Source organism: Mustela nigripes, chromosome 14, assembly GCF_022355385.1.
Source record: "Mustela nigripes isolate SB6536 chromosome 14, MUSNIG.SB6536, whole genome shotgun sequence".
Lineage (NCBI taxonomy): Eukaryota > Metazoa > Chordata > Mammalia > Carnivora > Mustelidae > Mustela > Mustela nigripes.
Window position 1 is genome coordinate 104,628,774 of NC_081570.1, and position 25,326 is coordinate 104,654,099.

Consider the following 25,326-nt stretch of genomic DNA (forward strand, 5'->3'; position numbering starts at 1 on the left):
AAAAAAAAAAAAAAAAAAAAAAAGTGAAAAAAAAAAAAAAAAAAAAAGATGATAGGAATGAAGAGGGCCCTCTAAGGGAAACTTTCAGTGTTCACAACCTGATAACTATAGGCCTGCTTATTTCTAACAACAGCCCCCTCAAAATAGTTCTTCTGCCATACTCCTTGCACTTACCTATAGAACCTCTTACCTGCCGAGAGCACTGTCTTTCCCTCATGGCCTTAAGGCTGCCATTCCAGTGCAGCAGCTGAAAAACTGTCATTAGTTCCTGGGGGAAGAAGATATGAAGCATAAGGACAGTGATTTTATATGGGGAGTTTGCATTAGAATTACATGGGGAACCTCTTACAAAATGTATTTATGCAAGCATCTCATACCATCTCTGATACGCCCTTTGGGAAAGTTAGGTCTTTATATTTTGAAAAATATTCTAACCTTCTTTCCCTTCCCTTTCAACTGAGTATCAGTGACTTAGGGATTAGTATCTATCCACAGGTTGATCTGTGTCACCAGAGTCAGAGAAGTACGTGGAAAAGTACCTGGAACTCCAACATTGACTTGCCCTTATTGGATTCCAGCATGAATCGGAAGGCACCAATCCCTGTATTTGGGTTGTCAGCTTCCTCCCTGTTGCCCTGTAACAGAGGAAAGGAAAAGATAAATAGATTTTCAGTCAGGATTATCGCCTCAAGCAGCACTGTCCAGGGGAAATATAACACAAGCCCCCAACCTAATTTAAAATTTCCTAGGGGCACCTGGGTGGGGCAGTCAGTTGAATGTCTGACTCTTGGTTTAGGCTTGGGTCGATATCTCAGGGTTGTGGAATCCATCTGCGTAGGGCTCTGCGCTCAGCACAGCATGCTTGGGTTTCTCTCTTCCTCTCCTTCTGCCCCCCCCCCGCCTAGCCCCCTGCGAGCATTTGTAAGTTCTCTCTCTAAATAAATAAATAAATAAATCTTAAAAAAAAAAATTCCTAGTTGCCACATTAAACACGTAAAACTAATTTTAAGAGCATGTTTTATTTAAGCTAATATATTCAAAATACTATCTTAAACTATAATTAGCATAAAACTTTTTTTAAGATTTTATTTATTATTATTATTTTTTTTGAAAATGGCTACAGAAGTTCTTTTTTTTTTTTAAGATTTTATTTATTTATTTGACAGAGAGATATCACAAGCAGATGGAGAGGCAGGCAGAGAGAGAGAGAGAGAGAAGCAGGCTCCCTGCTGAGCAGAGAGCCCGATACAGGACTCGATCCCAGGACCCTGAGATCATGACCTGAGCCAAAGGCAGCGGCTCAACCCACTGAGCCACCCAGGCGCCCTTTATTTATTATTTGACAGACAGAGATCACAAGTACGCAGGGAGGCAGGCAGAGAGGGGGCGGGGGAGCAGGCTCCCCACTGAGCAGAGAGCCCAATGTGGGGCTTGATCCCAGGACCCTGGGATCATGACCTGAGCTGAAGGCACAGGCTTTAACCCACTGAGCCACCCAGGTGCCCCAGCATAAAACTTTTTAATGAAATATTTTACATTCTTTGTCTTATACTAAGATTTCAAAATCTGATGTCTCTTTCATGCTTACAGGACATCTCAATTCACACAAGCCACATATCAAGTGCTAAAAAGCTACATGGTGGCTGATGGCTATTCTGGTCACCACAGACCTAGAGGACTCCAAAGTCAACACACATACTAACTCAGGCGACAGAGGCCAATCTAATTTTTCCTATCTTACAAAGAGGGAACACTGGACAGAGAGAAGAACCCTGACTTAGTAAAAATAACAGAGTGAGCTCAGCATACAGGATTGGACTAGCCTAAAGGGTAACTGGGCAAATGCATTTTCAAGGGAAACAGTAGGAGCTATCAGCATGGTAAATTCTGGATAGCAGTTTGGCCTCTTGGACATTTCCCTCTTGTATCTTATTGGTGACATGACCCTGTAAAGGTACAACTAAGATACATTATCCTGAGCAAAAAACAGTACAGTAAAGAAGTTAAGAACATGGACTGGATCTCCTAGTAGCCGAGAAGCCTTGGTGAAATCGTTCATTTAACTTCTCTGTTCCTCTGTGTCCTCATCTGTAAAACGGGAATAGTCACAGATCCATCTCCTAAGACTGTCTCAAGAATTAAATTAAAAAATTACTGGGGTGCCCAGGTGGCTCAGTCTGTTAAGTGTCTACCTTCAGCTCAGGTTCATGGTCCTAGGGTCCTGGGATCGAGCCCCACATCAGGCTCCCTGCTCAGCGGGGAACCTGCTTTTCCCTCTCCCTCTGCCCCTCTATGTTGCTCGTGCTCTCTCCCTCAAGTAAATAAGTATCTTTTTAAAAATAAAAAATTAAAATTTTTTAAAACTCCAATTATATAAAATGTGGTACATTGTTACATTAGGCTGGGTATCCAGTTACACAATCCAAATACATTCCGATACTGGCTCTGGTTTTGTGCTGTTTGGTGGTGGTTTAACATTATATATTTTTTTAAGATTTTATTTATTTATTTGACAGACAGAGATCACAAGTATGCAGAGAGGCAGACAGAGAGGCAGGGTCGGGGGTGGGGGAGCAGGCTCCCTGCTGAGCAGAGAACCTGATGCAGGGCTAGATCCCAGGACCCTGAGATCATGACCTGAGCCAAAGGCAGAGGCTTAACCCACTGAGCCACCCAGGTACCCCATGGTTTAACATTATTAGAGATAATTCCAAACCTGGGTGTTGTCTGGGATTTCCAAAATAAGGGCATGTCCTGGTTTATTGGTGACCTTTTGTCAACCTGATCTAGGAAAATAAAGCCAGGAGACTACTGGGAACGCAAGTACCCAACTTTCTCTTCCTGCTTCCTGAGAAGTTGCCTGCTCTTTCTAGCTCATTCTACATGATCATTCCTGCCCTACACCTAAGATTCTACTCTTTTTGAGAAACAGGACTAGGTAGAGGTCAGGAGCCAATCAAGTTATATCCAAATCCAAATTCAGTTCATTATGGGGCACTTTTCATGGGGGGTTACAATATATGTACTACATCTAAAATAATTCAATGCACTCAGAAAGTATATCATAGGTGCTAGCTTATTATTTGTTTTCACTCTGCTAGGGTCAACAAGAAGTCAGAACTACATAGGATCAACCCATACTGTTTTGTGGCTCATGAGAAACAACATGCCAACATGTAGTTAACCTTCATGGCAAAGCAAAGATCACAAAATCTGGATTTAAAAATGAAAAGTTAGAGGGAGGGAAGAAAAAGGTAATCTTCACTATTAGCATTTACGGCCCTGATGCAAGTAACCAGTTTCATTTTTCCTATAATATTTAATATGATACCTTATTCAGTACCTCCAGAGTTTTCCATTGTACAGTACATAGAAAGTAATGATCACATCTGTACAACCAACTGGGGTATACAGAAGAGCCTGCTGGCAGAGGAGGCCATCTGCCCTGGGCCTTTCTCAGTCCCTTGAAAGCTGAGGGGCTCAGTATTATGGCACAACAGAAACCTATTCGAAGTACACCAAAGTGGCATGACCCACAAGTTGTGCCACAACTTGACCCACAAGATCTACCTCCTGTCACACTTCTACATCTAACATGGTTATAAAGGAACCCGATTTATTCAATACACATTTAATCACAGAATACTTGATACATGGTAGGAACATTAGAATATTATTGCAAAGGAATTAGAGTTAATTTAAATTCAACCTATTCATTTTACAAATGAAGAAACTCAGACCTACAGAGACTGGGTGATTTCTCAAGACATACAGTCTCCAAGTCAGAACTTTAAAAGAACAAAGGCTGAAAGCAAAGAAATGTGAATATCACCTTTTACCCATGGCTAATACCAAATCAATGTTACTTGGGATATGGCGATTCTACTGGGAAATTAATGAGAAATCTATCAAGTTCTCAATTTTGAGGGGTTAATCAAATAGAAACAATGGCAGGAATAATACTAATTTATACTGCCTAAATGCTTTGTAGTAGACATTGCTGGTGACATCTATTTCCTTCTTCCCTGCTACAGAATCTTAATCTTGTTCCAGTACCTACCCATCTCCCATGCGTCTCTCTCAGGGAAGAATGATTTTATCCTCTAATTCCACTGGGTAAATCCTAACCTTTTTTGCTTGTAATTGGTTTTTTTTTTTTTTTTAAGATTTTATTTATTTATTTGACAGAGAGAGATCACAGTAGGAGAGAGGAAGGGAAGAGATCACAGAGAGAGAGGGAAGCAGGCCCCCCGCTGAGCAGAGAGCCCGATGTGGGACTCGATCCCAGGACCCTGAGATCATGACCTGAGCCGAAGGCAGCGGCTTAACCCACTGAGCCACCCAGGCGCCCCGCTTGTAATTGGTTTTAAGGTGGGAATTCTGGCCATTGGGAAGTAGGAGAGAGGTCTGCTGAAGGGTTTCTGGGCCAGAGGGTTTCTGGGAAAAGACTCCTTACTACTGAAGAGATACTAGAAGTTTCAGAGCACCTGACTGGCTCATTTGGTAGAGCATGTGACTCTTGATTCCAGGGTACTGAGTTTAAGCCCCACATTGGGTTGGGTGTGGAGCCTACTTTTAAAAAATAAAGAGAAAGAAAGAGATGAAAGAAAGAAAAATGGTCTCTTTCCATCTCTAACTGTAGTTATGTCTGTTTTAATGTCTGAAATTCTGTAGCTGTCCTCCACCCTAAGGGAAGCCAGCCCAAGGACAAAGCCAATATCTAGAGGATGGCTGAGCAGAGAGATGGAAAGAATTTAGGCCAGTAGATGATGACATTCACACTCTTTTTTTTTTTTTTTAAGATTTTATTTATTTATTTGACAGAGAGAGATCACAAGTAGGCAGAGAGGCAGGCAGAGAGAGAGGGGGAAGCAGGCTCCCCACTAAGCAGAGAACCTGATGCAGGGCTAGATCCCAGGACCCTGAGATCATGACCTGAGCTGAAGGCAGAGGCTTTAACCCACTGAGCCACCCAGGTGCTCCGACATTCACACTCTTGATCCATGGAATAAACCAGCCCTGAAATCTTTACTTCTGAACTTCCTATCATGTAAGAGAATAAATTTCCTTTCTTGATTTATTCCCTTAAGTCAGTTTGAAGTGAGATTTTTCTATTACTTGCATCCAAAGGCATCTAAACAAGTAACATATGCTAAGTGCTTGAATATATGCTCTTCTATCCAATAATCCTATGGGATAGGTATAATTGTTACAGATGAGGAAACTGAGATTTAGATTAAGTAACTTACTTGAAGTCACATAACTAGTAGAACCATAATTTCAAAATGATGAACCCTTGCTTTCTATAACCCAAACTAATGTTTCATTGTATAATACATTAGGTGACTTAATAAATGTACTGTGATAAATGCAAAGTGATAAATGTACTTTCCTAATTTTAATTGAATTTGATTAATATAAAAATTGTTTTTATTCCCTGTAGATACTGCTGACTGGGGCAAAGAGAAATGGGAGAAAATTATATGGGTCCTGCGTAACAGAGGGAAGCTAATTTATGATTTAAAGTGTTCAACAGAGGTGCCTGGGTGTTTAGTCGTTAAGCGTCTGTCTTCGGCTCAGGTCATAATTCTGGGGTCCTGGGTCCTGGGATTGAGCCCCACAACGGGCTCCAGGCTCCCTGCTCCGTAGGGAGCCTGCTTCTCCCTCTCCCACTCCCCCTGCTCGTGTTCCTGCTCTCATTGTCCCTCTCTCTCTGTCAAATAAATAAACAAATCTTTTAAAAAAAATAAAATAAAGTGTTCAACACTAATAAATACATGAACAGATAATCAAAGTGGTTTAGTACATGTAATTACATCTTAAATTCAAAGAGAACAGAAACAGAGAACTTCATCACCCTATCAGTGAACTTGTGGAAAGGAAGAAAGAAGGCAGCATTCATTTCTAAGATGTACTCCTGAGCTAGAAAATTCTAAGTCCAAATGGGCTCCAGTCTTGGCTCTATCACTTCCTAGCTACATCCCTTCGGGCAAAATTGCACTTCCATATTTTTAGTTTCCTCATCTGTAAAATAGGGGTAAAAACAGTTCCTATACCTCAGCTGTTATTGTGATGATCAAATGAGATAAAATACATATAAATCCCCTGGAATCGTCCCTGGCACAAAGTAAATACTCAATTAGGATTAGCTATGGTTATCATTATCATCATCACTTGAAAGAATAGACATCCTTTTTGAGGAGAGTAAATAAATTATCCACCCCATGCCTAGAAAGGATAAAAGGAAATATGACACTATATTATAAAGTGTTCTTTATTAATAAATGAACTAAGGGAGACAAGTGGCACTAAGAACCGTCATATAAAAAAAAAGAATAACAACAACAACAACAAAAAAACCCAGGGGTGCCTGGGTGGCTCAGTCAGTTAAGCTACCAAATCTAGACCTCAGCTCAAGTTTGTATCTCAGAGTCAAGAGTTCAAGCCTGCACTGGGCTCCATGCCAGGCATAAAGCCTTCATAAACAAACAAACAAACAAACAAAACAAACATTGGAGGAAGACAGGAGTAATTTTTTTTTTTTTACGATTTAATTTATTTATTTGACAGAGAGAGAGATCACAAGTAGGCAGAGAGGCAGGCAGGGCGGGGGGCACGAGGATCAGGCTCCCTACTGAGCAGAGAGCCCAATTCCGGCTCGATCCCAGGACTCTGAGATCATGACCTGAGCTGAAGGCAGAGGCTTAACCCACTGAACCACCCAGGCACCCCAGGGAGTAAGTTCTTACATCAAAGTTGGGAAAAGTAGAATTCAAGCTCAGTTTTTATTTTGGATTATCTCTAAAATTCCATAGATCTTGAATTAAAGGTTTCCAGATACCAAAGAGACACAATGAAAGCAGAAAAATAGCAACAAAAACATAAACATACATACAGAATCAGTGATTGAGACATAGGGAACATATAATATACAAGAGTGATAGAGAATAAACAGAAGGAGGTACAGACAGGAAAGAAAAGAATTGCTGCTCTGTTTCCCAGTGATTTACAAGACTTCCCAACCAGCCAGTTTTCCCAACCCCCGCTCTTCTTCCTTTCAATTCCCAGTAACTTACATTGAAAGATGCCAGAGCCTCAGAGACACTCTTCTCAATGAACTCATCAGTGATTCTTCGGGAAGGATGTTCATTAAACACAGAGTTCATCAGTGCAATCTTTGCAGCACTCCGCCGGGCCTCAGCTTTTGTAGGGCAAAACTAGGCAGAGCAGAGAAAGAGAAAACACGTCCATGCGTATATCTAAGAGAGCAGAAGGAATGGTGGGAGGGGAAACACTGGGAAAGAAGAGGCTGGGACAGTCTTTGGATAAATCAGTTCATTCAGCACACCCTCCAAAGTTTGTAACGTAAAATGGTTGAGGCATTTGGAAACATAATTTTGATTCAACATCCTGAAGTCATTAAGGAACTGGAGATGGCCATAGCTCATACCAAATTGAATGCAGAATGAGGAAGGCTGCTGAAGTCAGCACATAATCACTGGATATAAAAGATATCCCCGTTTAAACTGTCAACAGAATTCATTACTCAAAAGCCAGATTCTGCCCAGCCCATTCAAAATCTCTATCTTGTTCTCCTGTTCTGTGCATAGGCAAGATTTGTCTTCATGCCTCTGGATACCCTAAGAGTAGAACAAATCTGTGTCTAGGTTGCTTCTGCAGAGAAGACCTCTAGTCTCTACCAGAAGCACCCATCTGGGGTTCTTGGACTTTGCTTTTAGCTTCAAGCAGGCGTTTCCCCCAGTAATGTCGTGAATCAATGAGCTATCCCTGAATAGAGTCCAAGATCTGAAGAAGGAATTTATAGTCTTTTTCCCCCCCAGTGGAAATAAAGAGGAGAGGGGTGACAAGGGGAAGGAAAGCTGACCTGAACAAACCAAGAAAAAATTAAAAGTTAATTAACGTTTTTTATGTTATATTCAACATGGGTATCATAGAACAAGTCTGATTTTCAGAAGTTTTAAATCACTCAACCTTAAATCCCCAGGCACTATAATATTCCTTTATAATTCATCATCACTGGCAGCCTCAAAGGCCTCTGTGGCCTCTGTCATTTATGATTAGGGTTAGAGGAAAGGAAGGAAGTAATGTTACAGTTTTTAAAAGTCGATCAGCATATGTTCACTGATTAACTACCCTCAGTATCAATAACTCCCGATTTCTTTGAGCTGACAGGTCTCTCAGAATATGGTAGTTGGTGCATTAACCTTAAGTCATCTTCTTCAATTTCTCTGTTCACTAGCCTGTCTCTACTCACTAGCCTGCTGTTCATTCTACAGTGTAGTGCTATTCCTGAAAAGTCATCCATAAAGAAAACCACTAGGAGAAATTTCACCTGCCAAAATGGACATAAGAGATATAAGCTAAAAGAAGCCAAGATAGATAATTCTATTCTTTGGGGGTGGGGAACAGAAATCAAATTACTATGATGGTCCAGTTATGGACATCACCATAAAATTATCAAATCCTTATTCAGTAATAAGATGACCTGAGAGAAGGAAGATCTTATTTTCTAGAAGAGAAAGTATAAACATTAGTCATCATGAGCATATATTTATTTCTCTGAAATGGCTGGGTCTCTGAGGGAAAAAATTTAGTCACTGTGTTTGAAATGAAGTCTCCTTAGGACTTTTCTGTTTGAGGCAGGAGCTGAACCACAATGGCCCTCATTCATGCTATGGATTTATTAAGTGCCTACTCTTTGCTGGGCTGGTGCTGAGTTGGTAGTAAGGATTTAAACTTGAACAAGAGGCGCCTGGGTGGCTCAGTGGGTTAAGCCGCTGCCTTCGGCTCAGGTCATGATCTCAGGGTCCTGGGATCAAGTCCCGTGTCGAGCTCTCTGCTCGGCTCTCTGCTCGGCTCTCTGCTCGGCAGGGAGTCTACTTTCCTCTGCCTGCCTCTCTGTCTACTTGTGATCTCATTCTGTCAAATAAATAAATGAAATCTTTAAGAAAAAAAAAAGTTTAAAAAAAATAAAAAATAAAAAAATAAACTTGAATAAGAAAGAAGACAGATACTATCTCTGCCTCCACCAAGCATAATCCACTAGATGAGATAATCAATTATGATATGTTGTGATAAGTGACATGATAAGGGAAGTTCAAGGGGCTTTGGAAGCACACAGCAGGGGTTATAACTTTGACAAAAGGTTATACAAACCATAAAACACAACAAAATGTCTATCAGATATCTCCTCTAAATTCCTATTCAGACTCCAAGTTGACATTTCAGCAGGCTACCTTCCTATGGGTGATGTCAAAGAATCCATCTTTGATGACAATATTCATACTAGTTAAATTTCTTTTCCTTTCTTTTGTTATTATGTTCAGTTAGCCAGCACACAGTACATCATTAGTTATTCAGTGTTCAATGATTCAAAAATGTGGAATACTTTACGAATTTGCATGTTATCCTTGTACAAGGGCCATGCTAATCTGCTCTGTATCGTTCCAGTTGTAGTATATGTGCTGCCAAAGTAAGCCCTCTTCTTTTTTTTAAATAAAAACAATCCCACAGTATTTATTGTGTTCTGGTAATAACTTAAAGGTAATCAAAACAATACAAACAAATGTTTTAGAACTATACTCCTAACAAAGGACCTCTATAAAAACAATCTACGTGGTCTTCTAAAAAAATTTCTCACTTCACTGATCGTTTCTAGTTTGGAGACACCTTGGAGCAGGGTAATATTATCTCCTTTTAACATGTTCTGACCCAGTTGTTTTCTTGACTAGTTGTTCTAGAACGAATCTCTTTGGCGTCCTCTAATACAAGGTTCGTGTACTCATCAAAACCAATGATACAGCCCTCAATCCACATGTTCGCTTGCTTATGAAGCCATACCTGAACTCGAGATCTATTTTGCAAGTATCTGGAGATAAGGATGATGGACTGCACCAACACCTTCTGCAACTTCTTGGCCCTGGCCACAGTACGTCATGGTGGAAGCCAACAAAGACTGCTAGTCAAATTTCTTATTACCCTATAAAAGCAACCACTGTTCACCATCCTATATCACAGTTCTTTCACAGAACTGTAGAGTGCTAGCACTAGAAAGATTGTAGAAATAATCTAACTTATCTCCTTCTTGTTATAGATGGACAAACTGAGGCCCAGAGAATTTACCTGACTTGCCCTCTCTGGCAGTGAGGAAAATAAGAATTCGGATCTTCTCTTAGATGAGTACTATCTCCACCATACATAGTGCCTCCCCTTTGACCTCTTAAAGAACTGAAACATTGCTTTCTTTTAGTAATTGCCTATGAAGAAACCCTGTGGGCAAGGAATACTATTCTGTGTTCTCAAATCGAGATGGCAGGAAGATGGATGGCCAGATTAGAACATGGGCTAGGTGCTGGTAGTCTGATACACAGAGAAAGGGCCTGTTCATAAGGGATCCAATTCAAAGTGGATGTGGTTTTTTGTAGGCTGAAAGAGAAGCTACTGAGGTTCTTTTGTGGTTAAATGAACCTCAGAGGCTTACCAGAATGATGTGCCCAGAACTGGTTCAGGTGCTCAAATATGTGATTTCAGACACCAAAAAATGGCCAAAGTGATGGAGAAAACCACTACTAGCAGCCAAGCATTTATCTTTGCTACTGCCTGCTTGCAACTCTTACCTGGAAACTCCCAAAGCAGCTTCCCCCAGGTAGAGTGACATAGCAGACGTAAGGAGGGCTGTTGGAGGGAACCATCTCATAAACCACAAGAGCGCCATTCTTCAGGTCTGCCCCACGGGACTGCTTCATCTGCCAGAATTCCTGAAGTGCCTCCACCACATTCACTACAAAAAGAGAAGCAGTTAAGTTCAGCAATGAGTGGTTCTATGTTTCAAGACAGTATCTGCCAGCTGTATGTATATCAAGAGTCTAACCTGCCTTAGCTCCTTATCATCACTTAAAAACATTTAAATTAATAAACCTAGACTCTGATTAAGGTATTTGCATAGTAAGACCAGTATATGCCTGGCCTCCCTCCCCACCTCTCTGGTTCACATTTTGATTAGCCCTAAGCACCAAAGCAGAATAACTAAAATATTGGAGGCAGAGTTTCCAGGTCAGCAGACCATTATCCCTGCCTAATGAAGTGCCATTAGATCATTCCACAGTTGGTCAGGGGGCCTAGAATAATAATCACCAGCACAATGAGAAAGAATTGCATTTACTGAACTCTTCCTGTGTGTTGTGCCCCCATTTTATAGATGAGTGAAATGAGACACAGGCAAGTTAAATAACTTGCCCAAGGATGTAACAGCTAGAGGTGCCTGGGTGGCTCAGTCAGTTAAGTGGTTGCCTTCAGCTTGGGTCATGATTCTAGGGTTCTGGGATCCAGCCCCCCAACTACATTGGCGGGCAGGGGAGGAATCCCTGCTCAGCAGGGAGCCTGCTTTTCCCTCTGCCTCTGCCTCTGCCCCTTCCCCCAACTCAGTCTCTCTCTCTTTCTCTCATTCTCAAACAATTAAATAATATTTTTTGAAAAAAAGGATGTAACAGCTAGAAAGTAGCAGAGTATGAATTCAAATCCAGACTATCTTGGTTCCAGAGTCAATGTTCCTAACCTTTGTGCAATACTGACACTCAAAGAAATGTGGCCCTTTTAGCCATCACAGGTCTATGCTTCTGGTGAGGAAACCCATAGCCAGATTCCTTTTCCATCCTGGAATGTTATACATTATGTGTAGATATATACTATACTGTGTGTGTGTGTGTGTGAGAGAGAGAGAGAGAGAAAGAGAGAGAGAGAGAGATCGAGCGCAAGAGCAAGAATGTCTCTTCTGAGGATTTCCCTAGGTAAAAGTGATTTTTGGAGGAACACTCCTTCACAGGTCTCTTATGCTCCTTTCCATCTTGCTGGGTATGCCAAGATTTTAAAGATTTGGTAGCTCTTCCCTTGGGCCATTTCTCAGGACTGTGTTTGCAGCAAGAAACCTGAAGGATGAGGTAACGTCTTCCTCTGGGACAAAGAACAAGCCTGCTTACTCCCTGCTAAGTAATGGCAGGTTCCCCAGGCTCAGTGTTTGTTCTTCTTCTGTAATGCAACACGTGGCCTACAGGAGCATGCATCTGAACCCTTCGCATCAGATGTGGGAGGCAAGGGGAGCTGATGCAAACAAATCTGATGTTTATGCTACCTGCTGTACTGTGAGTAATTAAGTCCTCTGTCTCTGACCCGGAAGTCTCTTGACTTCTGCCACCATCTGTCAAACAGTAATGGGCTAACGTATGAGGGTAAAATCAATCTCAAAACTCAAAACCAGACTCAAAATACTGTATTCCAGAACAGCCCCTCCTTCCCCAATACTTGGGCTCAATAATCGCACAATTATGTACTGAGTACCTACTCTGTGCTAGACTACGTGCCGGATGCTAGGCGACAATAGTGAGCAAAACCATATCCTGTTCTGTCTCCTTATGCAGTTTACAGTCTAGAGAGGGAGAGAGATTAACCAGAGACCCTCAAGCAAATGAAAAACTGCAACCTTGATAAGCACTATAAGGGAGTTTGGTAGATGATGGGAAATGTCATGGGGGCATCTGACCTCGTTGAGAAGATCAAAGCAAGCTACACTGACAAAGTGATATTGAAGTACAGATATGAGTATGAATTCACTAGGCAAAAAGGTGAGAGAATAGAGCTCTGAACAGAAGGAACAACATACCCAAAGGCTCTGTAGCAGCAGAGAAGATGGCAAATAAAGGGACAAGTGTGGCTCAAAAAGAGAGAGTGAGGGCAAGTGTAATGCAAGTGAGACTGCAGAAGTTAGCAGGAACCAGACCAAAGTGAACCTCGCAGGCCTCAGCAGAGCACTGGCTTTCTCTTAAGAGCAGCGGGAAGCCATTGAAGGGTTTAGGGTGAAATCAGTTTTCCTTTGGAAAGGATCACTTTGACTGCAGGGTTCCAAACGTTTCAAGTGGCTTTAACAAGAGCCTCATAATAATAAATGATCACGTGCATTCTCCCATATCCCCCAACATGGCCGCTCTCTGCTCTTAGTTACAAGGACTTATTCATTAGTTTAGGTCTGCCAAGGAGAAGACACCAAGATGGGACAGACAAGCAAGAGATTTATTGTGGAGGAAGCAGGAGACAGGAGAGGCTTCAGACAATGTTGAAGGTCTGACACCTGTAGAAGGGGATGTGGGAAGGAATGAGGTCTGGATGTGAGAATCTCAGTTGGCAGCTCAGTTCCAAAAAAGGTTTGGCCAGGCCAGTGGGAAGCCCACAAGCCAAAGGAAATCCACATATCACCAGGATGTGCGTGAGTTAATGTCCCTGCTAGGCCACGTCACTGACTGGGGGGAGGGGGCAGCCACAGGATGTGTGGCCTCAGTGCACACGAGGTGATGGACACAGAGAGGACAGCAGCTTAAGGCTGTCAGTTATGCCCCTGCAGCAGGAGATATGACCAGCACATTTTCATAGCTGCCACACACACATTAGGCAGAAATGTGAGCACATAATATGTACCTAGCTCTATTCTGAGCATTCGAGATGCAGAGATGAATAATACACTTTGCCGGCCAAGGAGGCATCCGAAATCTTGTTGCCAGCAACAACCGTTAGCTCACCTGCTCTGCAACTGAAGCAAGCACTCCCTGCATCAGCGGTGTGAAAGGCGCACAAGCTCTTTCCTAACACCCTGTATCTGACTTCTTACAGTGTTCCTTCTTCCATTAAAAGGCAGCATGAAAAGGAAACTCTGTCTTTCCCACCCTTAGTTTTTTGGCAGGGGCTCTTCAAAGGTCACTGGGCCCAGAAAGCTTAGCCATCTTTTTGTTCTTTCCACTGAGATCTTTTCAGCCCCAGTTCCCTCTTTGAGACAATTTAGCACAATGCACTGGGTGACAGCTTTCCTGACATGCACATAACAGGGAGAATATTGAAATAAAGGGAAAGGGGAGGAAACCACTGCAACTGGGAAGGTCCTATTAAAAAGCCTATGTCCAGTCTATAGCCAGTTAAATTTCTCTTGGCTCACAGCACAGGACTATTTTTTAATGATTACTCAAAGCCAAAGGAAATGGGGAGACTTGTTTCAGAAATGGATGAAATGGGAAATTGGGCAGAATGATCAGGAGAAGAGCAATTAATTGTGATCCTCATTTGAAACTGCTCACAGACTCATCGATCTTTAGAGCTGACAGGGATTTCAGAGATCATCTAGTCCAACTCAGGCTACAAAAGGGGAAGTGACCTGCTTGAGGTCACCTGCTGTGGCAGAGATAGGGACTGAATTCAGACATCCTGATGCCAGGGTTCTTTCCAATTTGGGATTCTTAACCCAGGGTCCAAGATCAGGTCCATGACTGAACTTCATGGGAGTTCACAAGCCCCCTAAAACCCACAATGAAATCATGTATGTATGTGTCCTTTCACAGTTCTGGAGGCCAGAAGTCTGGAAGTAACGATGGGCCAAAATCAAGGGGTCAGCAGGTCTGTGTCTGTAGTACAGACACATCTGACAACTACAATTGCTTTTTAGAAGTAACTGGAGATGCTGGGCTAAAAGAGAATGTGCTCCTGATGGCCTAGTGCATAGATTCATTTGAAGGGAGGGATGGCAAGATGACTGTGACTTATGACAAGGACTATGGGAAGCTGAAAAATGCCCCCTGTTAAGATGTCCATGCCCTAATCCTTAAAACTGTGAATGTTACCTTAGGTGGCAATAACTTTGCAGATGCGATTAAGGATCTTGAGATGGGGCATCCAGAACTGTGAAAGAATAAATTTCTGTTGTGGTAAACAGCACCCCCAAATTTGCAATAATTTGTTACAGCAGCTACAGGAAACTAATACAGGGTCTAATCCAACATCCCCCAAAATGGAAATATTCAGACTACCAATTTAGCTCCACAATCACTTGTACACAAAGAAGTTGTCTGTGATTCCAATGAAAAGGAACAATAACTTAAACAGAAAATGCCACACAAGATCCATTTGTTCAACCTAGGGAAGCAGCTGGGCAGAACTTCCAATGATGTAGCCATACTGTGATATAAAGGGAGAACAATAATTCTGAAATGATGCGTTTGAAGAGGGCAATGCAGAAGTTACAGAGCAAGGAAAGTGACTGCCAGTTGTCAAACATTAGATGGGGACTACATGCCACGTGCAAAAAGGGGCAAAGGAAATGTGAATGCTACCAATACCTCTCACCTACAGTTTTCAAAGGGTTTCCAAAAGCATAATAATAATAGCAACCACTCACTGAGTACCAACTATGTGCTCATTATCTCATTTAATCCACACAAAACTAAACTATCAAGGTAAGTATTATAATACCCATTTTGCAAAAAGTGAACAAGAAGGCACCTGGCAGACTCATTCAGCAGGACATGCAACTCTTGATCTCGGAATTTTGAGTTTGAGCCCGATGTTGGGTGTAGAGATTACTTGACAATAAAATCTTAAACAACAAAAAACAAACAAAGAAAAAAAAGTGAACAAGTTAAGGAACAGGCCATGGCGGCAGAACCAGGATTTTAGAATCAATGTTTGCTTCAAAGCTGACCCTATGTCAACTGCCCTATCTTGCTTTACTGCACCATTAACCCTCACACATACTTGTGGACTGTGAGTTCCATGAAGATAGGGACGGAGTACCTGTCTTGTTCACCACTGCATCTGGTGATCAATAAGTTCTTGTTGAATGAATGAAGTAAATGAGGCCTAGAGAGATTAAGCGATTTATCCGCAATCACACAGCCATTGTTTCACGGGGTGAGGTACTATGATTTCAAACCCTATGCACTACAAGCTAATTAAGATCCTACAGCATACTGGGGCGCCTGGGTGGCTCAGTGAGTTAAAGCCCCTGCCTTCGGCTCAGGGTCCTGGGATGGAGCCCCGCATGGAGCCCAGTATGGAGCCGCGCATTGAGCCGCGCATCGAGCCCCGCGTGGAGCCCCGCATCAGGCTCTCTGCTCAGTGGGGAGCCTGCTTCCCTTCCTCTCTCTGCCTACTTGTGATCTCTGCCTGTCAAGTAAATAAATAAAATCTTAAAAAAAAAAAAAAAAAAAAAAAAAAAGATCCGGGCGCCTGGGTGGCTCAATGGGGTAAAGCCTCTGCCTTCGGCTCAGGTCACGATCCCAGTGTCCTGGGATAGAGCCCTGCATCAGGCTCTCGGCTCAGCAGGGAGCGTGCTTCCCTCTATCTCTCTCTCTGCCTGCCTCTCTGCCTGTCAAATAAATAAATCAAATCTTAAAAAAAAAAAAAAAAAACAAAAAACAAAAAACAAAAAACAACCTTACAGTGTACTGAGCTAGATATGTGTCTTGGTGGAGACTATGGTGCGTGTTTTGAGGGGGAGATATAGGAGAAACAAATGAAATAATAGAATAGTTTCATTTTTGTGTTTTTAAAATGAATGCTGAAGTCCTATACGGATGCAGGTAAATCTAAAGGCAGAAAAGGTAAATTTGAAGCAGTCAGAAAGAAGGTGAGGATGTGAATTGCAGATGATACAGTAAAGCACTGCTGGATCAGATAAAGGTCTGGGCAAGATCAAAGTAAATTATACTCAGGGGAACAGTGCCAGCCCCCAAATACCAGACCATCAGTCACAAGGGTACATGGGTACATGCCAATGGCAGTTTTGCCTATTAATCGAAGCAGAATAAGCAATTCCATGTGGTGAAGGACTTCTGAGCCAAATCGGCAGAGATTCTACTTGTCTGAAGCGGAATTATCTGCCAAACTCTCCCAAAGTACTGGCGGGACACCCAGACTGGAAATGAGAAACTCAGAAAAAATGGGGAGTGCGGTGGGAGGTAGGGAGGTTGGAGGAAGGCTTCGCCTCAGAGTCTGAAGCCTGACTGATTGCTCTTTGTCAGTAAAATCCCCTTGCTCCTTCATCCTGTCTAAGGAAATGAAAAACGTTTTACAGGACACTCAGTTTAGATGCCAAACCAGAGGCTCGCTAGGTAACACAGACATGAAAAATGGTTCATTCCTCTACAATTCTAATAAATGCCTGTAAGTTTCTAAGAGGAATGGTTTGTGAGGATGACTGCTCCTATGCCCAGAGGAAAAGACCTTCCCTTGGTCTCAACTTAAAAAGACTGGAAGCAGCAGGACCATAGCTGATGACAGTTCCATCATGAAGCCCTGTTAAATCTAGGAATTTAACTAGACAAATAATGATATTTCTTCATGATGAATTTCAGAATCACATGCATTTGCATTTCAAGCACCTAGCAGAGTGCCAGCCCCATGGTAGCAGTTCAAAATGTTGAGGAACAAAAGGAAAATAATGGGAAATGTATTATTGGGCACATCTAACAAATGGAGCTAAAAAAATATGTTTTCATAGGAATCTTTGAGTTTACACTGTTTGAATTGAAGAATGGGATAAAATGAGACCTGTTCTTTCCAAGAAAATGAACCAACAAATCTGAGGCAATTCTTATCATTTATAGAAGGTACCCATTACATGTCAGCTGTAATATCTCATTTAATTCTCCTTGTAACACTTGAGGAAACTGAAGTGTGCTGAAGTTGTCACTTCCCCAAAAACATAGCTGGCAAGTGACAGAGATTTAATCTGGGATTTAATCCACATTTGTCTGACTCCAAAACCCGCATATGCTCTTTTTGCTAGTTTCATAGGAGGGGGAAAAAAAGTCACTGCTGTCCATTGAGAAGGCCTTACAACCTTTCTCTGTATTATTGTCTTACTAGAAAGTTAGAGATATAGTCACTTTCAGCTCAGGCAGGACTTAAGAAGCAGAAAGAAGTGATGTCTCAGAAATGCCAGACCTACATTTTGAATCCCACACCCCTCACTATATTGTGTTCCTTGTTACACTATAAATCTGGAGCTCAAATGCAGGAAAATCTGCACTGATTAAACATAAACAACAAAGAAAACCCTCACATTCCCCTTCTCAGAAACCCTAGAAATTAGGCATATGTAAAATGAAGGTTTCTAATGGAAATAGGGTTTCTGCCTGGCTCATTTCCACAGAATTTAACATTGAGAGAGCCAAGGCCTGGGATTTATCCTCAGTTCCTGGGCAAGGGCCAGGAAAACAGAGCCAGACAGACAGAGAGGCCAAAGTTGTGAGGCTCCATACTAAAAAAGACACCAAAGTGAGATACTAAGTCATAGGAAGCTGGTGTGGGCTCAGTAGTATGGTTCCAGATTCAAAAACACAATTATAAGTGACTTGTGAAGGCATCACCTAACTCCCCAGCAAATCCGAAGTTGCACTGGAAATTTCAGAGTCAGGATAAGTAAGAAAATAATTCAAAAGTCAAGATTAAGGAGGCTGATGGGCACCTGACTGGCTCAGTTTGTGGAGCATCTGACTCTTGGTCCCAGGGTTGTAAATCTGAGTCCCATATTAGGAGCAGAGATCACTTAAGAAAATAAAAATCTTAAAAAAAAAAAAAAGATTAAGGTGTAATAAGTCAATAGGGGAGCCCAGGAATTGCCAAGATCACAAAAGAAAGATTGGGAGAGTATGGATGATAAATGTCTTAAAGCTGACATAAAGGATAGGGTCCTACACAATGGGGACTGGTCCTCAAAGGCAAAGGGATGTTAAGCTACAGGAAGAATTCCATTTCTGAAGGAGAAAAGGGTGGGAAGAAAAGATGGCTGTATTTGTAAAAAGGGGTCCCTGGAGAATATAGTAGCAATATAGTATTAACTCAATAAAGGGGAGTGGGTGAGACGTGTGTATGAGCCTGTGCCTGTGCCTGTGCGTGTGTGTGTGTGTGTGCGCGCGCACGCGCATGTGCCTGTGTGTGTGTGTGTGTGTGTGTGTGTAGCCCAGAAGGAAACTCCCCAAAAGGAAATGCATGTGAGGGCTCTGCGCCAGAAAAAGCGATCCAGAGGACTATGGGAGCAAGGCTCCTTTACAGACGGTGTCCCGCAGGAGGCCAGACTCGCAGACTCACCTCGGCCATAGCCCTGCGTATGCTTGGCGAAGCTCCTCACCACGGCCTCCACAGCCTCCCGCAGCACCGCGGGGCTGCCGGCGGCGCCTGGGGGCAGCGGCAGCCCAGGGGCCCCGGCTAGGAGCAGGGGCGGCGGGGGCGGTGCAGGGGGCGGCGGTGCGGGCGGGGGCCCTGCTGGGGGTGTGGCGGTGGCAGCCGCGGCCCCAGTCACTCCGGGCCGAAGCGCTCGCAGAGTACCCCTCCCGCTGGTGCCCACTCCAGGCTGCAGCCGCTGTGCTCGCATCGTCTCCATCCCGGCCGCCAGTGGAGTAGCGGCCCGGAGCCTGCCAGCCTGGCGAGCTAACGGTCCCAGCCACCCCCTCCAGCGAGCGCCCAGGGACTGAGGCGGTGCTGGGGCCCAGCCGTCAGTCAAGAGGGGGCGGGGACGAGCCCGGTTCTATGCCAATCACCAGAGACTGGGCGGGAACTGGAGGGCTCCAGCTCTACCATAGGCAAATCATTGAGGAGGGCGGAGGTTCTGGGCAACCAATTGCAAAGAGAAAAAGCTTTATAAGGGAGAAGGTTATGTTGGGCGCTTTTTCGCAGTCCTGTGGGGAGTACTGGAAAGCAAGCCAGACCCCTGGAACGAAGCTTGCAGTGGGGCGGGCGGGGGCGGAGGGAGCGGTTACTAAAGGCGGGGGAAGGACTGGATGTCAGGCTGAGGAGAATTGTAGACAGAGTAAGAGGATTTTTAGGGATTATTTGTCTGACGACTTCATTTCATGGATGGAGATGAGGAAATAGATAAGTTACGGGATTTGTCCAAGATCACATGCAATGGGCGGTGGAGCTAAAACAAGGAAAGAATACATTTAATGACCATATGCTTACTATATGTCGGGCACTGCGCAGTATACTTTAGTGCATTGTCTTATTTAATAATCACAACGACTAGATTTTATTATTTTACAGATAAGGAAATGGACACTAAGAGAGGCTAGATAAATTGCTCAAAATTAAAGCTAGGAGATGGCAAAGAGGGGTTCAGACATAGGTCTTTTGATTCCCAATATTTTGATCTTTTCCTTATATCACACATCGTTAGGTAATTTTCTGATTTCACCTATTCTGATTGGGGGAAACCAAGAGAGAGAGTGGAATGGGCTGTTCCCTTACCTCCCATTAGAGTGAGGAATAATAAGAATATATGCAGAAAGAAAACTGAGAAGTCTAGGGGGCAGATTAAGACAGTTACCCTGTTCATAACTTGTTAGGCTGGGTTTTTCAGATTACTCTTATACACACATACACACACAGATACATACTACACATCCTTTGTCAGTTAACCATCATGCCATTCTTACCTAGGTGAGGTTATACTACTTTTCTCTCTCTTTCCTCCCTCTGCAGTGGCTCAGGATGGGGAAAGAAAAGTCAGAAGTAGAAAAAAAAAATGGGGGCACCTGGCTGGCTCAGTCAGAAAAGCATGCTACTCGTGATCTCAGGGTTGTTAGTTCGAGCCCCACTTTGTGTGTAGAGCTTGCATAACTAAAAGCTTTTTTAAAAAAGAAGTAGAGGGGGCCTGGGTGGCTCAGTGGGCTAAAGCCTCTGCCTTCAGCTCAGGTCATGATCCCAGAGTCCTGGGATCGAGCCCCTCATCGCATGGAGTCCCGCATGGGGCTCTCTGCTCAGCGGGGAGCCTGCTCCCTCCCACCCCACCCCCCCACCCGCCTGCCTTTCTGCCTACTTGTGATCTCGTTTGCCAAATGGAAAAAAAAAAAAAAAAAGAAGAAGAAGAAGTAGAAAAAAATGGATGAAATGCGCTTGGTGAGATAAAAAATTAGAACCGCCAGGAATGGTCATGAAATAAGAAGCTTGAAAGAGGGTTAGTCAATCTATCGGGATACATCTGTTGATGGTGGAGGGAGGTAATTTGTGTAGAAGGTACTTTTGTAGAAATCTTAAGTCAAAGAATTTAAGGATAGACATAGGGGAGACTGATTGAACTGAAAGCCTGTCAAATGCCTTAAAACCTTCAGGACACAGGACACTTGTCTTTTCTTCTGCAACCACAGTTGGTCAGTTGGTCTCCTGCAAGGAAGTGGATGGAACCTCTAAGTATCCCCTAGATCATTAGAGCTGTAGTTAGCATCACCCTCCCTCCCCATTCCTCATTCCCCAAACCCTCAGGCAGAAGTGACAAACCAAAGACTTCTGAACACATTTATTTGATATGTCAAGTGGAGAGAGGAGTGATTTAGGGTTACTCCCCACTTCTACCTGTGGGGGTGTTCATAAGCTCAGACAGAAGAGCAGCATAGAGCCCATGACCCACTCCTTGGGAAAATGAGACAACCTGCTGTGTTGGTTGGGGGAACAAGGTGAGAATAAAAAGCAGGAAGTTGAGAAGTAAAGCTGAGAGCCGGAAGGGCAGCAGCAGAACTGAGGCTGAGGATTGCTGCAGGAAAATCCCAAGGAGGGTGAAGAAGATATCCTGAAAAGTGGTTAGGGCTGGAAGCAGGATGTGAACAAGGAGCCAGGCCTGGAGAGAGAAGCAAGACCTACACAACGGGATGGGATATCCAGGAAGAGGGTAGAGTGTGCAAAGTCATGAACGGGCTGTTGCAGGGCTTAACATGGAAAGCAGGGAATTGCCTCTGCAAAAGGGCAAAGAGATTGGAGACTAACCGTAAGTAGGGTTTTCTTACTGCTTCTGAACGAATGCAAGTGACTTTGGGACCCACTTGGGGCCCTAGCACAAGTGGCCCTGTGTGTGCCATTTCTATGGCTGGGTACACAAGTATTCCCATATGCATGTGAAGTGACCAGGACATGAATGCATGTGTCTATGCCCAGTAAAGAGAGTACTTACCCTTCACTGCGAATAAGAGTACTGTGCTTGTGGACACTTTTTTTACTCATGTGTGCGTGCACCGTGCCCAACAGCACATGCAAAAGACCCCTATGTCCGTGGTGTGTGTGTGAGTTGGTTCTCCCACCTGTCCCATCAAGGTCCTGATCCCTACCCTCCTTGGTTCCTCTCACTCATCTCAGCGCCCTGGCTCCCCTGGCCCGCCTAGACTCTGGAAGCCCCCTAGCAGGCGGATCTGCTCAGTCTGCATTGAGTGGCGCCTCACCAACTTGCGTTTGGTCCTAGGAGAGCCTGGCGCCCCCGCCTGGGGAGGGGCGGGCAGCGAAGGCGCCCGACCTCCGGGCTGGGGGCGAATATCGGGGATGGGAGGGTGGGGGCTGACGTTGAGCGGAGGCAGGAAACCAGGCCGCGTTTGCGCGATGTGGTCCAGGAGCAACGTCCCCGAGCCCCTCCGCTCCAGCAGCCCGGGACTCCGCCTCCGTCCGCTCAGCGGAGATACAGCCCCGGGCAGACTCTCCTGGGACTGGCGCGGGGAGGGAGCCGAGCCGGCTGGAGGGAGGGTCAGCGGGGAGGCGCTGTATCGGCGGCGCTCCAGGGACAAGCGGCTGCACTCCGGCGAGTCGGGGCAAATACTTCCGGGGGTATCGAGCTCCACCGACTCCATGCGGCTCAGTTTCTGCCTCAGCCCTGACGGCGGACCAGACTCCTGAGCTTCTGGCGCAGTGTTTCGGCGAGAGAGAGGACCCCCACCCGTCACTTTCTCCGCCCACGGGGGCGGATCCTCCGGACCTTCAGTGCTGTGACGCCTGGAAAGACGGGGTCGACCGGTCAGGGTCAGGCCGTTGAATTCCGCAGTCAGGCGCTCGATCCCCGGCCTCCCTTCCGCGGGTGGGACTGGTTGAGGAGGGGCCACTAGGCCCCAGGGCTCGGAGTTGAGCCTTTTGAGTGGTTTTGGAGGGTGACGGGGTGGCTTGGGGAGCGGCTCAGAAGGGGAGGAGTCATCAGGGGGCTTAGGAAGAGGGAATTCGAATACGTCCCGCTTCTCCTCTTCTTCCTGAGCGCGAGGGGATAGCAACCCCCGTCCTCCTCCTCCTCCTCCTCCTCCTCCTCCTCCTCCTCCTTCTCCTCCACCTCCCCCTCCTCCTCCTCCTCCTGCAGTCTGCAGTTGGATTTCGGAAGGCGACGTGCAGACCCCGGGGCTAGGAGGAGCGGGAGCAGGGTCCTCCACCCCCGGGGACGGTGGGGAATTGAGATACTGCCGTGTCTTCTTGGTTCCCGAGGGCGAGGTGTCGGTGGTGATGATGATGACCTCGGTGCCCTTGGCCTTACAGGCGTCCAGCAGCGTGGCAAGAGTCTCGCGGTCCCCACGGTCCAGGGCGTGAACAAGCGCCGAGGCGCCCGCGTGATCTCGCACAGAGGGGTCTGCACCGTGGGCAAGGAGCAGCGAGGCCACGGCGGCGCCCCCACCCCCGGCGCAAGCGTGCATCAGCGCGGTGCGCCCCAGGCGGTCTGCGATGTTGGGGTCCGCACCTTGCTCCAGGAGGTAGCGAACCATGCGCGCCTTGTTCTGGGGGTCGTCGTAACGGGCCCGACAGGCCGCCATTAGTGCAGTCTCCCCCTGGGCATCACCCTCATTCACGTAGGCGCCTCCCTCCAGAAGCAAACGGGCCAAGCGTAGCTTACCCTGACCCACGGCCCGAAGAAGAGCGTGGCCCTCGGTGTGCAGCATAGCTGCGGCAGGGGCGAGAGCACCAATGGAGCCGGGACTGGGGCCCGCCGAGGATGTCTAGGGGCGTGGGGGTGGTGGCTGGCGGAGGCCTGAGGGCTCAGTGGCGAAGTCAATCCCTGCAAGAAAGAGAGAGATCTTATTGACGGATTCAGGCAAGGAAACTGAGGCACCGGTGGAAGGAAACGGCGTGGGGAGATCTCCACGGCACTATTACTTCCTCTAACTCATGCCTTTGAGCCGCCCCGGCCCCCCAGCGCATGCCTGAGAAGGTGGGAAGGTGCACCCGCATTGAAGGACGAGCGCGCGTGCAAATGCGTACGTGCACGCGCAAGGATACCGCAACCCCACCCTCACCCCACGGCTTATCAGACCTTTCCAGCATCCCCCTTTTCTTATCCGCACTTGGAATACCCCTTTCTAGGATGCTGAACGCCACCCACCCACACACATGCACCCATACATTCACACACATAATTCCCATTCCTAACCTCTTTTAGGTTGCCACAGCCCCAAAAATTGAATGGGGGGAGGGAAGCAGCTTGCGTTTGGGACCTAAAACGGGTGGGGGAGAATTGGGGGGTTTCTTTTGCCCCTGCTATGTTCCCCATCACTCCTTGCTCTTTCCCTCCCAGGCTGTGCGCCCAAATAGATACCTGAATTTCCGCAGGATCTCCGCCGGGCCAGGACTGAGGCCAGGGCCATGGGGCAGCCTGGGTGGCGGAGCTGGGTTCCCAGGGGCCCACATGGCGTGGGGAGGGGCACTCGGATTCCCTTGGTGTCAGTATCTGCGCCCGGGCACCGAATCCTGGTCCCTCCTCCCGGTGCGCCCCGGGCAAGGCGCCGGCTCGGGAGGAGAGAAGCTGGGGGGGGGGGGCGGAGCTCTGCCTTGCTATTTATAGCCTAGTCTCTGCGGGTGGGGGCGTTGGGCACCAAACCGTTCCCCCACCCATGCACACATAAAGCCCCAAACCCTAGAGGCTCCAATCCTGACTTCTCTTGCTCAGCCGACCTCCCCTCAGCCCCAACAAACCTAAATGTTTCTAGGAGACTCCTCCGCGACTCAGACTGGGACCATCCCAATTCTTCGCTGAGCAGAGTCCCATTCTCCGCGATAGGTGTATTTATGCGCTCCTATGCGCCGGCTCTGACCTGCCACAGGTCAGAGCACATGGCACACTGTGCAGAGGCGGAGAAAGGCGATTGAGATCCACAGCCAGAGTCCATACTGCGCAGAGAGAAGCAAGAGATCTGGCTGCCTTCTTGTAGTTTACATGTCAGGGAGAACTGGAGCCAGGCACAGCGGTACATTCTCACTCCACCTCCGCCCAAACGGAACACACAGCACACGTAAACTTGAACCTCAGATCCCTTGTACAGACCTCAGATAAGTATGAGGAGAGTGGATATACTGGGTCATTTTTAGCTACACCAGGGAGCATTCCCAGATGCCTTCCTCCCCATATTCTTGGAGGGGGAGAGGGAGAGAGAAAAGGGGCAGAGAGAAGCGCGAACCTTGTAACACATCCCTTTCTCATTGCATCTCTTTACACTCCGTCTTGCTTAGACTCATTATTTTTCCATGTTGGTTGAGGGTCTCTGTCCAATCGCTCCTTAAGTCTTCTCTCTGCCTATCTGTCGCAATCGTTATCGGTCTCTCGGCTGCCTGTCTCTGCCTCTCCTTGCCACCTGCCCTGTCTCCATGGTTACCATGCTTCCATCTGCATATTTTAGGAAGGAGTTTGTGTCCAGCTGGAAGGCATGAGGGGAAGTGGAAGATGAGGAAAAAATCCCAAGGATTTGGAAAACTCACCTGATATAATTC

The 25,326-nt window shown here is 45.7% G+C and overlaps 2 protein-coding genes, 1 non-coding gene and 1 pseudogene across 6 annotated transcripts in view; all 4 read right to left on the bottom strand.

Moving 5' to 3' along the window:
* The window catches only part of LIX1L (limb and CNS expressed 1 like), a 22,120-nt gene extending 2,801 nt beyond the window's left edge, over positions 1-19,319 (bottom strand). Inside the window, exons 1-5 of the mRNA XM_059375988.1 lie at positions 18,925-19,319; positions 10,638-10,801; positions 7,077-7,217; positions 540-635; positions 191-268 (exon numbers count right to left, since the gene is read on the bottom strand). Coding sequence (XP_059231971.1) covers positions 191-268; positions 540-635; positions 7,077-7,217; positions 10,638-10,801; positions 18,925-19,216 — 771 coding nt within the window. The 5' untranslated portion in view covers positions 19,217-19,319. The remainder of the gene's footprint in view (positions 1-190; positions 269-539; positions 636-7,076; positions 7,218-10,637; positions 10,802-18,924) is intronic.
* Positions 8,305-9,958, bottom strand: LOC132001560 (small nuclear ribonucleoprotein E-like; annotated as a pseudogene).
* Positions 9,395-9,501, bottom strand: LOC132002308 (U6 spliceosomal RNA). The gene has a single exon (XR_009399810.1). It is a non-coding gene; the product is annotated as a U6 spliceosomal RNA (small nuclear RNA).
* Positions 19,320-21,119: 1,800 nt separating the features above from the next.
* On the bottom strand, positions 21,120-24,805 carry ANKRD34A (ankyrin repeat domain 34A). 4 transcript variants are annotated; one of them, XM_059375995.1, is made up of 3 exons: positions 24,535-24,805; positions 23,993-24,056; positions 21,120-23,620 (listed from the first exon to the last, which is right to left on the bottom strand). In XM_059375995.1, the coding sequence occupies exon 3, from the start codon at positions 23,502-23,504 to the stop codon at positions 21,954-21,956; it is 1,551 nt and encodes a 516-aa protein (XP_059231978.1). In that variant the 5' UTR covers positions 23,505-23,620; positions 23,993-24,056; positions 24,535-24,805; the 3' UTR covers positions 21,120-21,953. The 4 variants fall into 4 exon arrangements, with proteins under 4 accessions (XP_059231978.1, XP_059231977.1, XP_059231979.1 ...); XM_059375994.1 differs by lacking the exon at positions 24,535-24,805 and adding an exon at positions 24,158-24,364; XM_059375996.1 differs by lacking the exon at positions 23,993-24,056.
* Between the last annotated feature and the right edge of the window lie 521 nt (positions 24,806-25,326).